Raw genomic sequence first — 16,311 nt, 5'->3', positions numbered from 1 at the left:
GCAGACTACCTTCCATCCCTTCAGTATAGTACACTAGTCTCTATCTGCAGACTACCTTCCATACCCTTTCTCTAACTCTGCAGACTACCTTCCATACCCTTCAGATAGTACACTAGTCTCTAACTCTGCAGACTTCCCTTCCATCCCCTTCAGATAGTACACTAGTCTCTAACTCTGCAGACTACCTTCCATACCCTTCAGATAGTACACTAGTCTCTAACTCTGCAGACTACCCTTCCATACCCTTCAGATAGTACACTAGTCTCTAACTCTGCAGACTACCTTCCATACCCTTCAGATAGTACACTAGTCTCTAACTCTGCAGACTTACCTTCCATACCCTTCAGATAGTACACTAGTCTCTAACTCTGCAGACTACCTTCCATACCCTTCAGATAGTACACTAGTCTCTAACTCTGCAGACTACCTTCCATACCCTTCAGATAGTACACTAGTCTCTAACTCTGCAGACTACCTTCCATACCCTTCAGATAGTACACTAGTCTCTAACTCTGCAGACTACCTTCTATACCCTTCAGATAGTACACTAGTCTCTAACTCTGCAGACTACCTTCCATACCCTTCAGATAGTACACTAGTCTCTAACTCTGCAGACTACCTTCCATACCCTTCAGATAGTACACTAGTCTCTAACTTCAGATAGTACACTAGTCTCTAACTCTGCAGACTACCTTCCATACCCTTCAGATAGTACACTAGTCTCTAACTCTGCAGACTACCTTCCATACCCTTCAGATAGTACACTAGTCTCTAACTCTGCAGACTACCTTCCATACCCTTCAGATAGTACACTAGTCTCTAACTCTGCAGACTACCTTCCATACCCTTCAGATAGTACACTAGTCTCTAACTCTGCAGACTACCTTCCATACCCTTCAGATAGTACACTAGTCTCTAACTCTGCAGACTACCTTCCATACCCTTCAGATAGTACACTAGTCTCTAACTCTGCAGACTACCTTCCATACCCTTCAGATAGTACACTAGTCTCTAACTCTGCAGACTACCTTCCATACCCTTCAGATAGTACACTAGTCTCTAACTCTGCAGACTACCTTCCATACCCTTCAGATAGTACACTAGTCTCTAACTCTGCAGACTACCTTCCATACCCTTCAGATAGTACACTAGTCTCTAACTCTGCAGACTTCCCTTCCATACCCTTCAGATAGTACACTAGTCTCTAACTCTGCAGACTACCTTCCATACCCTTCAGATAGTACACTAGTCTCTAACTCTGCAGACTACCTTCCATACCCTTCAGATAGTACACTAGTCTCTAACTCTGCAGACTACCTTCCATACCCTTCAGATAGTACACTAGTCTCTAACTCTGCAGACTACCTTCCATACCCTTCAGATAGTACACTAGTCTCTAACTCTGCAGACTACCTTCCATACCCTTCAGATAGTACACTAGTCTCTAACTCTGCAGACTACCTTCCATACCCTTCAGATAGTACACTAGTCTCTAACTCTGCAGACTACCTTCCATACCCTTCAGATAGTACACTAGTCTCTAACTCTGCAGACTACCTTCCATACCCTTCAGATAGTACACTAGTCTCTAACTCTGCAGACTACCTTCCATACCCTTCAGATAGTACACTAGTCTCTAACTCTGCAGACTTCCCTTCCATACCCTTCAGATAGTACACTAGTCTCTAACTCTGCAGACTACCTTCCATACCCTTCAGATAGTACACTAGTCTCTAACTCTGCAGACTTCCCTTCCATACCCTTCAGATAGTACACTAGTCTCTAACTCTGCAGACTTCCCTTCCATACCCTTCAGATAGTACACTAGTCTCTAACTCTGCAGACTTCCCTTCCATACCCTTCAGATAGTACACTAGTCTCTAACTCTGCAGACTACCTTCCATACCCTTCAGATAGTACACTAGTCTCTAACTCTGCAGACTGCCTTCCATACCCTTCAGATAGTACACTAGTCTCTAACTCTGCAGACTTCCCTTCCACACCCTTCAGATAGTACACTAGTCTCTAACTCTGCAGACTGCCTTCCATACCCTTCAGATAGTACACTAGTCTCTAACTCTATCAGACTTCCCTTCCATACCCTTCAGATAGTACACTAGTCTCTAACTCTGCAGACTGCCTTCCATACCCTTCAGATAGTACACTAGTCTCTAACTCTGCAGACTTCCCTTCCATACCCTTCAGATAGTACACTAGTCTCTAACTCTGCAGACTACCTTCCATACCCTTCAGATAGTACACTAGTCTCTAACTCTGCAGACTACCTTCCATACCCTTCAGATAGTACACTAGTCTCTAACTCTGCAGACTTCCCTTCTATACCCTTCAGATAGTACACTAGTCTCTAACTCTGCAGACTACCTTCCATACCCTTCAGATAGTACACTAGTCTCTAACTCTGCAGACTACCTTCCATACCCTTCAGATAGTACACTAGTCTCTAACTCTGCAGACTACCTTCCATACCCTTCAGATAGTACACTAGTCTCTAACTCTGCAGACTTCCCTTCCATACCCTTCAGATAGTACACTAGTCTCTAACTCTGCAGACTACATTCCATACCCTTCAGATAGTACACTAGTCTCTAACTCTGCAGACTACCTTCTATACCCTTCAGATAGTACACTAGTCTCTAACTCTGCAGACTTCCCTTCCATACCCTTCAGATAGTACACTAGTCTCTAACTCTGCAGACTACCTTCTATACCCTTCAGATAGTACACTAGTCTCTAACTCTGCAGACTACCTTCCATACCCTTCAGATAGTACACTAGTCTCTAACTCTGCAGACTACCCTTCTATACCCTTCAGATAGTACACTAGTCTCTAACTCTGCAGACTACCCTTCCATACCCTTCAGATAGTACACTAGTCTCTAATTCTGCAGACTACCTTCCATACCCTTCAGACAGTACACTAGTCTCTAACTCTGCAGACTACCTTCCATACCCTTCAGATAGTACACTAGTCTCTAACTCTGCAGACTACCTTCCATACCCTTCAGATAGTACACTAGTCTCTAACTCTGCAGACTTCCCTTCCATACCCTTCAGATAGTACACTAGTCTCTAACTCTGCAGACTACCTTCCATACCCTTCAGATAGTACACTAGTCTCTAACTCTGCAGACTTCCCTTCCATACCCTTCAGATAGTACACTAGTCTCAAACTCTGCAGACTTCCCTTCCATACCCTTCAGATAGTACACTAGTCTCTAACTCTGCAGACTACCCTTCCATACCCTTCAGATAGTACACTAGTCTCTAACTCTGCAGACTACCTTCCATACCCTTCAGATAGTACACTAGTCTCTAACTCTGCAGACTGCCTTCCATACCCTTCAGATAGTACACTAGTCTCTAACTCTGCAGACTACCTTCTATACCCTTCAGATAGTACACTAGTCTCTAACTCTGCAGACTTCCCTTCCATACCCTTCAGATAGTACACTAGTCTCTAACTCTGCAGACTACCTTCTATACCCTTCAGATAGTACACTAGTCTCTAACTCTGCAGACTACCTTCCATACCCTTCAGATAGTACACTAGTCTCTAACTCTGCAGACTTCCCTTACATACCCTTCAGATAGTACACTAGTCTCTAACTCTGCAGACTGCCTTCCATACCCTTCAGATAGTACACTAGTCTCTAACTCTGCAGACTTCCCTTCCATACCCTTCAGATAGTACACTAGTCTCTAACTCTGCAGACTACCTTCCATACCCTTCAGATAGTACACTAGTCTCTAACTCTGCAGACTACCTTCCATACCCTTCAGATAGTACACTAGTCTCTAACTCTGCAGACTTCCCTTCTATACCCTTCAGATAGTACACTAGTCTCTAACTCTGCAGACTTCCCTTCCATACCCTTCAGATAGTACACTAGTCTCTAACTCTGCAGACTACCTTCCATACCCTTCAGATAGTACACTAGTCTCTAACTCTGCAGACTTCCCTTCCATACCCTTCAGATAGTACACTAGTCTCTAACTCTGCAGACTACCTTCCATACCCTTCAGATAGTACACTAGTCTCTAACTCTGCAGACTACCTTCCATACCCTTCAGATAGTACACTAGTCTCTAACTCTGCAGACTTCCCGTCCATACCCTTCAGATAGTACACTCGTCTCTAACTCTGCAGACTACCTTCCATACCCTTCAGATAGTACACTAGTCTCTAACTCTGCAGACTTCCCTTCCATACCCTTCAGATAGTACACTAGTCTCTAACTCTGCAGACTACCTTCTATACCCTTCAGATAGTACACTAGTCTCTAACTCTGCAGACTACCTTCCATACCCTTCAGATAGTACACTAGTCTCTAACTCTGCAGACTACCCTTCTATACCCTTCAGATAGTACACTAGTCTCTAACTCTGCAGACTACCCTTCCATACCCTTCAGATAGTACACTAGTCTCTAATTCTGCAGACTACCTTCCATACCCTTCAGACAGTACACTAGTCTCTAACTCTGCAGACTACCTTCCATACCCTTCAGATAGTACACTAGTCTCTAACTCTGCAGACTACCTTCCATACCCTTCAGATAGTACACTAGTCTCTAACTCTGCAGACTTCCCTTCCATACCCTTCAGATAGTACACTAGTCTCTAACTCTGCAGACTACCTTCCATACCCTTCAGATAGTACACTAGTCTCTAACTCTGCAGACTGCCTTCCATACCCTTCAGATAGTACACTAGTCTCTAACTCTGCAGACTACCTTCTATACCCTTCAGATAGTACACTAGTCTCTAACTCTGCAGACTTCCCTTCCATACCCTTCAGATAGTACACTAGTCTCTAACTCTGCAGACTACCTTCTATACCCTTCAGATAGTACACTAGTCTCTAACTCTGCAGACTACCTTCCATACCCTTCAGATAGTACACTAGTCTCTAACTCTGCAGACTTCCCTTCCATACCCTTCAGATAGTACACTAGTCTCTAACTCTGCAGACTTCCCTTCTATACCCTTCAGATAGTACACTAGTCTCTAACTCTGCAGACTTCCCTTCCATACCCTTCAGATAGTACACTAGTCTCTAACTCTGCAGACTTCCCTTCCATACCCATCAGATAGTACACTAGTCTCTAACTCTGCAGACTTCCCTTCCATACCCTTCAGATAGTACACTAGTCTCTAACTCTGCAGACTACCTTCCATACCCTTCAGATAGTACACTAGTCTCTAACTCTGCAGACTACCTTCCATACCCTTCAGATAGTACACTAGTCTCTAACTCTATCAGACTTCCCTTCCATACCCATCAGATAGTACACTAGTCTCTAACTCTGCAGACTACCTTCCATCCCCTTCAGATAGTACACTAGTCTCTAACTCTGCAGACTACCTTCCATACCCTTCAGATAGTACACTAGTCTCTAACTCTGCAGACTTCCCTTCCATACCCATCAGATAGTACACTAGTCTCTAACTCTGCAGACTTCCCTTCCATACCCATCAGATAGTACACTAGTCTCTAACTCTGCAGACTACCTTCCATCCCCTTCAGATAGTACACTAGTCTCTAACTCTGCAGACTACCTTCCATACCCTTCAGATAGTACACTAGTCTCTAACTCTGCAGACTTCCCTTCCATACCCATCAGATAGTACACTAGTCTCTAACTCTGCAGACTTCCCTTCCATACCCATCAGATAGTACACTAGTCTCTAACTCTGCAGACTACCTTCCATCCCCTTCAGATAGTACACTAGTCTCTAACTCTGCAGACTACCTTCCATACCCTTCAGATAGTACACTAGTCTCTAACTCTGCAGACTACCTTCCATACCCTTCAGATAGTACACTAGTCTCTAACTCTGCAGACTTCCTTCCATACCCTTCAGATAGTACACTAGTCTCTAACTCTGCAGACTACCCTTCCATACCCTTCAGATAGTACACTAGTCTCTAACTCTGCAGACTTCCCTTCCATACCCTTCAGATAGTACACTAGTCTCTAACTCTGCAGACTACCTTCCATACCCTTCAGATAGTACACTAGTCTCTAACTCTGCAGACTTCCCTTCCATACCCTTCAGATAGTACACTAGTCTCTAACTCTGCAGACTTCCCTTCCATACCCTTCAGATAGTACACTAGTCTCTAACTCTGCAGACTGCCTTCCATACCCTTCAGACAGTACACTAGTCTCTAACTCTGCAGACTTCCCTTCCATACCCTTCAGATAGTACACTAGTCTCTAACTCTGCAGACTTCCCTTCCATACCCTTCAGATAGTACACTAGTCTCTAACTCTGCAGACTTCCCTTCCATACCCTTCAGATAGTACACTAGTCTCTAACTCTGCAGACTACCTTCCATACCCTTCAGATAGTACACTAGTCTCTAACTCTGCAGACTGCCTTCCATACCCTTCAGATAGTACACTAGTCTCTAACTCTGCAGACTTCCCTTCCACACCCTTCAGATAGTACACTAGTCTCTAACTCTGCAGACTGCCTTCCATACCCTTCAGATAGTACACTAGTCTCTAACTCTATCAGACTTCCCTTCCATACCCTTCAGATAGTACACTAGTCTCTAACTCTGCAGACTGCCTTCCATACCCTTCAGATAGTACACTAGTCTCTAACTCTGCAGACTTCCCTTCCATACCCTTCAGATAGTACACTAGTCTCTAACTCTGCAGACTACCTTCCATACCCTTCAGATAGTACACTAGTCTCTAACTCTGCAGACTACCTTCCATACCCTTCAGATAGTACACTAGTCTCTAACTCTGCAGACTTCCCTTCTATACCCTTCAGATAGTACACTAGTCTCTAACTCTGCAGACTACCTTCCATACCCTTCAGATAGTACACTAGTCTCTAACTCTGCAGACTACCTTCCATACCCTTCAGATAGTACACTAGTCTCTAACTCTGCAGACTACCTTCCATACCCTTCAGATAGTACACTAGTCTCTAACTCTGCAGACTTCCCTTCCATACCCTTCAGATAGTACACTAGTCTCTAACTCTGCAGACTACATTCCATACCCTTCAGATAGTACACTAGTCTCTAACTCTGCAGACTACCTTCTATACCCTTCAGATAGTACACTAGTCTCTAACTCTGCAGACTTCCCTTCCATACCCTTCAGATAGTACACTAGTCTCTAACTCTGCAGACTACCTTCTATACCCTTCAGATAGTACACTAGTCTCTAACTCTGCAGACTACCTTCCATACCCTTCAGATAGTACACTAGTCTCTAACTCTGCAGACTACCCTTCTATACCCTTCAGATAGTACACTAGTCTCTAACTCTGCAGACTACCCTTCCATACCCTTCAGATAGTACACTAGTCTCTAATTCTGCAGACTACCTTCCATACCCTTCAGACAGTACACTAGTCTCTAACTCTGCAGACTACCTTCCATACCCTTCAGATAGTACACTAGTCTCTAACTCTGCAGACTACCTTCCATACCCTTCAGATAGTACACTAGTCTCTAACTCTGCAGACTTCCCTTCCATACCCTTCAGATAGTACACTAGTCTCTAACTCTGCAGACTACCTTCCATACCCTTCAGATAGTACACTAGTCTCTAACTCTGCAGACTTCCCTTCCATACCCTTCAGATAGTACACTAGTCTCAAACTCTGCAGACTTCCCTTCCATACCCTTCAGATAGTACACTAGTCTCTAACTCTGCAGACTACCCTTCCATACCCTTCAGATAGTACACTAGTCTCTAACTCTGCAGACTACCTTCCATACCCTTCAGATAGTACACTAGTCTCTAACTCTGCAGACTGCCTTCCATACCCTTCAGATAGTACACTAGTCTCTAACTCTGCAGACTACCTTCTATACCCTTCAGATAGTACACTAGTCTCTAACTCTGCAGACTTCCCTTCCATACCCTTCAGATAGTACACTAGTCTCTAACTCTGCAGACTACCTTCTATACCCTTCAGATAGTACACTAGTCTCTAACTCTGCAGACTACCTTCCATACCCTTCAGATAGTACACTAGTCTCTAACTCTGCAGACTTCCCTTACATACCCTTCAGATAGTACACTAGTCTCTAACTCTGCAGACTGCCTTCCATACCCTTCAGATAGTACACTAGTCTCTAACTCTGCAGACTTCCCTTCCATACCCTTCAGATAGTACACTAGTCTCTAACTCTGCAGACTACCTTCCATACCCTTCAGATAGTACACTAGTCTCTAACTCTGCAGACTACCTTCCATACCCTTCAGATAGTACACTAGTCTCTAACTCTGCAGACTTCCCTTCTATACCCTTCAGATAGTACACTAGTCTCTAACTCTGCAGACTTCCCTTCCATACCCTTCAGATAGTACACTAGTCTCTAACTCTGCAGACTACCTTCCATACCCTTCAGATAGTACACTAGTCTCTAACTCTGCAGACTTCCCTTCCATACCCTTCAGATAGTACACTAGTCTCTAACTCTGCAGACTACCTTCCATACCCTTCAGATAGTACACTAGTCTCTAACTCTGCAGACTACCTTCCATACCCTTCAGATAGTACACTAGTCTCTAACTCTGCAGACTTCCCGTCCATACCCTTCAGATAGTACACTCGTCTCTAACTCTGCAGACTACCTTCCATACCCTTCAGATAGTACACTAGTCTCTAACTCTGCAGACTTCCCTTCCATACCCTTCAGATAGTACACTAGTCTCTAACTCTGCAGACTACCTTCTATACCCTTCAGATAGTACACTAGTCTCTAACTCTGCAGACTACCTTCCATACCCTTCAGATAGTACACTAGTCTCTAACTCTGCAGACTACCCTTCTATACCCTTCAGATAGTACACTAGTCTCTAACTCTGCAGACTACCCTTCCATACCCTTCAGATAGTACACTAGTCTCTAATTCTGCAGACTACCTTCCATACCCTTCAGACAGTACACTAGTCTCTAACTCTGCAGACTACCTTCCATACCCTTCAGATAGTACACTAGTCTCTAACTCTGCAGACTACCTTCCATACCCTTCAGATAGTACACTAGTCTCTAACTCTGCAGACTTCCCTTCCATACCCTTCAGATAGTACACTAGTCTCTAACTCTGCAGACTACCTTCCATACCCTTCAGATAGTACACTAGTCTCTAACTCTGCAGACTGCCTTCCATACCCTTCAGATAGTACACTAGTCTCTAACTCTGCAGACTACCTTCTATACCCTTCAGATAGTACACTAGTCTCTAACTCTGCAGACTTCCCTTCCATACCCTTCAGATAGTACACTAGTCTCTAACTCTGCAGACTACCTTCTATACCCTTCAGATAGTACACTAGTCTCTAACTCTGCAGACTACCTTCCATACCCTTCAGATAGTACACTAGTCTCTAACTCTGCAGACTTCCCTTCCATACCCTTCAGATAGTACACTAGTCTCTAACTCTGCAGACTTCCCTTCTATACCCTTCAGATAGTACACTAGTCTCTAACTCTGCAGACTTCCCTTCCATACCCTTCAGATAGTACACTAGTCTCTAACTCTGCAGACTTCCCTTCCATACCCATCAGATAGTACACTAGTCTCTAACTCTGCAGACTTCCCTTCCATACCCTTCAGATAGTACACTAGTCTCTAACTCTGCAGACTACCTTCCATACCCTTCAGATAGTACACTAGTCTCTAACTCTGCAGACTACCTTCCATACCCTTCAGATAGTACACTAGTCTCTAACTCTATCAGACTTCCCTTCCATACCCATCAGATAGTACACTAGTCTCTAACTCTGCAGACTACCTTCCATCCCCTTCAGATAGTACACTAGTCTCTAACTCTGCAGACTACCTTCCATACCCTTCAGATAGTACACTAGTCTCTAACTCTGCAGACTTCCCTTCCATACCCATCAGATAGTACACTAGTCTCTAACTCTGCAGACTTCCCTTCCATACCCATCAGATAGTACACTAGTCTCTAACTCTGCAGACTACCTTCCATCCCCTTCAGATAGTACACTAGTCTCTAACTCTGCAGACTACCTTCCATACCCTTCAGATAGTACACTAGTCTCTAACTCTGCAGACTTCCCTTCCATACCCATCAGATAGTACACTAGTCTCTAACTCTGCAGACTTCCCTTCCATACCCATCAGATAGTACACTAGTCTCTAACTCTGCAGACTACCTTCCATCCCCTTCAGATAGTACACTAGTCTCTAACTCTGCAGACTACCTTCCATACCCTTCAGATAGTACACTAGTCTCTAACTCTGCAGACTACCTTCCATACCCTTCAGATAGTACACTAGTCTCTAACTCTGCAGACTTCCCTTCCATACCCTTCAGATAGTACACTAGTCTCTAACTCTGCAGACTACCTTCCATACCCTTCAGATAGTACACTAGTCTCTAACTCTGCAGACTACCTTCCATACCCTTCAGATAGTACACTAGTCTCTAACTCTGCAGACTACCTTCCATACCCTTTAGATAGTACACTAGTCTCTAACTCTGCAGACTTCCCTTCCATACCCTTCAGATAGTACACTAGTCTCTAACTCTGCAGACTACCTTCCATCCCCTTCAGATAGTACACTAGTCTCTAACTCTGCAGACTACCTTCCATACCCTTCAGATAGTACACTAGTCTCTAACTCTATCAGACTTCCCTTCCATACCCATCAGATAGTACACTAGTCTCTAACTCTGCAGACTACCTTCCATCCCCTTCAGATAGTACACTAGTCTCTAACTCTGCAGACTACCTTCGATACCCTTCAGATAGTACACTAGTCTCTAACTCTGCAGACTACCCTTCCATACCCTTCAGATAGTACACTAGTCTCTAACTCTGCAGACTTCCCTTCCATACCCTTCAGATAGTACACTAGTCTCTAACTCTGCAGACTACCTTCCATACCCTTCAGATAGTACACTAGTCTCTAACTCTGCAGACTACCTTCCATACCCTTCAGATAGTACACTAGTCTCTAACTCTGCAGACTTCCTTCCATACCCTTCAGATAGTACACTAGTCTCTAACTCTGCAGACTACCTTCCATACCCTTCAGATAGTACACTAGTCTCTAACTCTGCAGACTTCCCTTCCATACCCTTCAGATAGTACACTAGTCTCTAACTCTGCAGACTACCTTCCATACCCTTCAGATAGTACACTAGTCTCTAACTCTGCAGACTACCTTCCATACCCTTCAGACAGTACACTAGTCTCTAACTCTGTAGACTTCCCTTCCATACCCTTCAGATAGTACACTAGTCTCTAACTCTGCAGACTACCTTCCATACCCTTCAGATAGTACACTAGTCTCTAACTCTGCAGACTACCTTCCATACCCTTCAGATAGTACACTAGTCTCTAACTCTGCAGACTACCTTCCATACCCTTCAGATAGTACACTAGTCTCTAACTCTGCAGACTACCTTCCATACCCTTCAGATAGTACACTAGTCTCTAACTCTGCAGACTTCCCTTCTATACCCTTCAGATAGTACACTAGTCTCTAACTCTGCAGACTTCCCTTCTATACCCTTCAGATAGTACACTAGTCTCTAACTCTGCAGACTACCTTCCATACCCTTCAGATAGTACACTAGTCTCTAACTCTGCAGACTTCCCTTCTATACCCTTCAGATAGTACACTAGTCTCTAACTCTGCAGACTTCCCTTCTATACCCTTCAGATAGTACACTAGTCTCTAACTCTGCAGACTACCTTCCATACCCTTCAGATAGTACACTAGTCTCTAACTCTGCAGACTTCCCTTCAGATAGTACACTAGTCTCTAACTCTGCAGACTACCTTCTATACCCTTCAGATAGTTTACTAGTCTCTAACTCTGCAGACTACCTTCCATACCCTTCAGACAGTACACTAGTCTCTAACTCTGCAGACTACCTTCTATACCCTTCAGATAGTACACTAGTCTCTAACTCTGCAGACTTCCCTTCTATACCCTTCAGATAGTACACTAGTCTCTAACTCTGCAGACTTCCCTTCCATACCTTTAGGCTTGTGAATATGTAGTCCTAAATGTAATTTTGGTATCCATATTTATAGAGGCAAATACTACCAGATAAAACCCTCTCTTTCAAACCTCTTGTTGGCAAGTTGTTGCTAACACAAGATAGATAACACACACATGCTATGCTCCGTATTGATGTGCAGTTACAAGAGCACTCCAACTGGCTGGCCACAGGGGTCAACCATCCCCATGACCCACTGTTCTACACCCTGTCAATCAGACAGCAGAGCTCTACACCCTGTCAATCAGACAGCAGAGCTCTAAACCCTGTCAAGCAGACAGCAGAGCTCTACACCCTGCCAATCAGACAGCAGAGCTCTAAACCCTGTCAATCAGACAGCAGAGCTCTAAACCCTGTCAATCAGACAGCAGAGCTCTACACCCTGTCAATCAGACAGCAGAGCTCTACACCCTGTCAATCAGACAGCAGAGCTCTAAACCCTGTCAATCAGACAGCAGAGCTCTAAACCCTGTCAATCAGACAGCAGAGCTCTAAACCCTGTCAATCAGACAGCAGAGCTCTAAACCCTGTCAATCAGACAGCAGAGCTCTACACCCTGCCAATCAGACAGCAGAGCTCTAAACCCTGTCAATCAGACAGCAGAGCTCTACACCCTGCCAATCAGACAGCAGAGCTCTACACCCTGCCAATCAGACAGCAGAGCTCTACACCCTGCCAATCAGACAGCAGAGCTCTACACCCTGCCAATCAGACAGCAGAGCTCTACACCCTGCCAATCAGACAGCAGAGCTCTAAACCCTGTCAATCAGACAGCAGAGCTCTACACCCTGCCAATCAGACAGCAGAGCTCTACACCCTGCCAATCAGACAGCAGAGCTCTACACCCTGCCAATCAGACAGCAGAGCTCTACACCCTGCCAATCAGACAGCAGAGCTCTACACCCTGTCAATCAGACAGCAGAGCTCTAAACCCTGTCAATCAGACAGCAGAGCTCTACACCCTGCCAATCAGACAGCAGAGCTCTAAACCCTGTCAATCAGACAGCAGAGCTCTACACCCTGTCAATCAGACAGCAAAGCTCTAAACCCTGTCAATCAGACAGCAGAGCTCTACACCCTGCCAATCAGACAGCAGAGCTCTAAACCCTGCCAATCAGACAGCAGATCTCTAAACCCTGCCAATCAGACAGCAGATCTCTACACCCTGCCAATCAGACAGCAGAGCTCTAAACCCTGTCAATCAGACAGCAGAGCTCTACACCCTGCCAATCAGACAGCAGAGCTCTACACCCTGCCAATCAGACAGCAGAGCTCTAAACCCTGTCAATCAGACAGCAGAGCTCTAAACCCTGTCAATCAGACAGCAGAGCTCTAAACCCTGTCAATCAGTACACTTCAAAATCAATACACTTCAAAAGTGTTGTATTAAGTTTTTCAGATCCTACGAATATCAATAATCTGAAATAAACATTTACTTTATTCTCTCTTCAATAGCAATATAACAACTATTGTATCACATGAAGAAATAGTTAATTATTCAGTTGAGGACGAGTGATGAGGACAACAGTGGATTTGGCATCCTATGGGCCCTATAGGTCAGAGGGGGATATGCTCTCGGGCTACATCCCAAATGGCACCCTATTCCCTATATAGTGCACTACTTTAGACTAGAACCCATAGGGCCCAATAGAGAATAGGGTGCCATTTGGGACACTGGGAATCCCCCAGCAGGAGTCTTCTTCCCCATCCATCGCTTCACAATTCACCTCTCTGCGTTCTGTTTCGCTCACTCCATTTTCCCAACAATATGGTGGTCAGTAAACGACAGATGGGGAAAAAGTACAACTCTTGACAGCTTGTCAGGGTCTGACTCAAATGAAAGCAGAGAGACAAAATATCTTCCTCATTTGTTGGGAACAGGAGTCTTAACGTGTTTCCAAATGGCACCTTATTCCATATATGGTTTTTTGACCAGCTTCCTATGGGTAGTGGTCAAACATAGTGCACTAAACAGGGAGCCATTTGGGAATTAGTGAAGCATTTTCCCTCCAGATTGGACTCAGGAGCTTGGGGCTTAATCAAGTGGAAACAGGGGATGGGGAGTGTGGGGGTGGCCAGGCCAGGCCAGGGGTAGGGTATTAGGGTAGTAGAATGGGGCAATTGTTGTCAAGAAAGCCCTCATGTCGAGTCTGCTTTGATGTCTTCCTACAGGGATAGAGTTCATTTCAACAGTAGCATTCAACCCCAAAGACAATTTCTGTTTGCAGATTACTAGCAAATTATTTGGAGAAAATACTTACTTTCTCTGTAAAGTATGTTGTGAAATGCACTTTAAATGATTTGTAACTTGACGAGTTTGTGTACTAATTTACAACATGAATGTATTATTTATAATTGTCAGGTATGAGGCATTTTCCACAAAATGTTTTTAAATCGCTGAATTACTCGACTTCCTGACCGCAGCATCCACTGATCTGTAATGTACTCCATCCATGTCAGTCAGTCAGTCATTCACTCTCCCTCTTCCTCCCTCTCTCTCTCTCTCTCTCTCTCATGACAATATCAATATTCACGAAAGATTCCTCCTCTCTTTCCCAGTGCGTCTAGATTCCTCCTCTCTTTCCCAGTGCGTCTAGATTCCTCCTCTCTTTCCCAGTGCGTCTAGAGTCCTCCTCTCTTTCCCAGTGCGTCTATAATAGCAGACAAGCTCCCACTGATCCATTGTGTCGCAAAGCCTTTCTCATGCATGTCTTGAATGAAAGCCAGCGTATCGACGGGCTCAGGATAATCACGTTCAGAAAGACTTAGCGTCTCGTAACGAAGCTGCACTGTGTTTCTGCCTCTTGTCTCAAACACTATTATTGTTTTACTGTGGAGAAAAACATCAGGAGTCTGAAATGAGATGTTTGGGAATGTGTACGTAGCCCGTGGATAGGCGATGTGAGAGCATGCAACGCAGAACAAAACGTTTAGAGCAATGCAGAGCTATATTGCCCATATAGCGGCCAACAAACAGGGGTTTGGGGTGATTTAAATCGGTGTTGTTAAAATGGAAAGTTTGACAACTGCACTTTAAAAAAAAAACTTTATTTTTAATTTGTGTTCAGATAAATCAAATGTACCTGTTTGAATGTCAAGCGGATCGACGCGTAGCTTACCTTTCTGGTTTAGTTCTCACAGGTGCACAGCTTCCTGGCCCTCCCGCGACACACCCGAGGTCACCAAATGTCCATCTTCACCGTTGTCCAACTCTTGCTCGATGGAATGAACCGAATACGTTTCAAAGTTGTGAATTAAATCGTAGTTAAAAATACGTTGTAACTTCGCTGTAAAGAAGGGACGTGGCAGAATTTGAGGTGCATTATTCTCAGCCTACAGCGTAGGATTCTTAGGGTGGAAATTGCCAGTTGTCAGTGTTGGAGGAGGTTCTCTCAACAGCACAAAGTGGATATTTGCATTTAGCCAACCCTCCCCTCGCCTTTCATTGCTACCATTGTTTGTCACAGCCCGGATTCTTATTTGGCTCCCGCACAAATCCTTGATGGTCAGAGCTCAAAGAGTGTAGCGCACCGGGAGTTGCGCTACTCGGTAATTACAATGTCGTATATGTCGTGGTATGAAACACAACATTAGCTTACTATAGACCGTTCATCTATGCACTAATCTAATCTCTGAATCATTTAAGAAGACAGAGAGACAATACGCCTACAAAGGAGAGGGAATTCCACATGGGGTGCCAATATTGACAAGGGAAATACAGGCGGCAGGCCTTAACAGGCTTGTATTTGGGGTTCTGGGGTAAGACATGAGACATGTATAAATTGTGAGGCATTTATAAGTTATATTTTTCAAGAACCAATGGCTATATATAATTAATTTAAACAATATAAACATGTATATTAAAAAAATCCCAGATTGCTCATATCAATCCCTCCTAAATAAAATGGTGCCACTAGTTTTGCTATCTGCCGTTGTACGCATCGGATATATAGATTATACATTCGATTTGGAACACGTTTTTCATTGACAAACAATCACAATGCAGACAGTTCCAGAATGCACTATCCTTCCTGGCAGCAACAGGTGTCCTCTAGTGGCCTTGTCATTTCCCTGGACATTGTATTCTGCTATCTCTGACCACACTGCGGCAGTAGAGCCCCATCCTTTGACGCATGGTACAAACAACCATTAAGCCTTCTTGGACATAACAGGGCAAGGAAACGTAACAATATGAATATACAGTATATATAATGTTTATTAAAATACATCAACGACAAAGACATATATGCATTATTATAATTCATGAT

The 16,311-nt window shown here is 44.2% G+C and overlaps 1 protein-coding gene across 1 annotated transcript in view; it reads left to right on the top strand.

Moving 5' to 3' along the window:
* LOC120030977 (protein FAM171A1-like) overlaps positions 1-13,031 on the top strand; it is a 50,420-nt gene extending 37,389 nt beyond the window's left edge. The window contains exon 6 of the mRNA XM_038976482.1: positions 12,553-13,031. Within this exon, the coding sequence (XP_038832410.1) occupies positions 12,553-13,031 (479 nt within the window). The remainder of the gene's footprint in view (positions 1-12,552) is intronic.
* Positions 13,032-16,311: the final 3,280 nt, after the last annotated feature.

This window comes from Salvelinus namaycush, chromosome 37 (assembly GCF_016432855.1).
Source record: "Salvelinus namaycush isolate Seneca chromosome 37, SaNama_1.0, whole genome shotgun sequence".
NCBI classification, from domain to species: domain Eukaryota; kingdom Metazoa; phylum Chordata; class Actinopteri; order Salmoniformes; family Salmonidae; genus Salvelinus; species Salvelinus namaycush.
The sequence above is the reverse complement of the archived record's forward strand: the minus strand, read 5'-3'. Positions and strand labels throughout refer to the sequence as shown.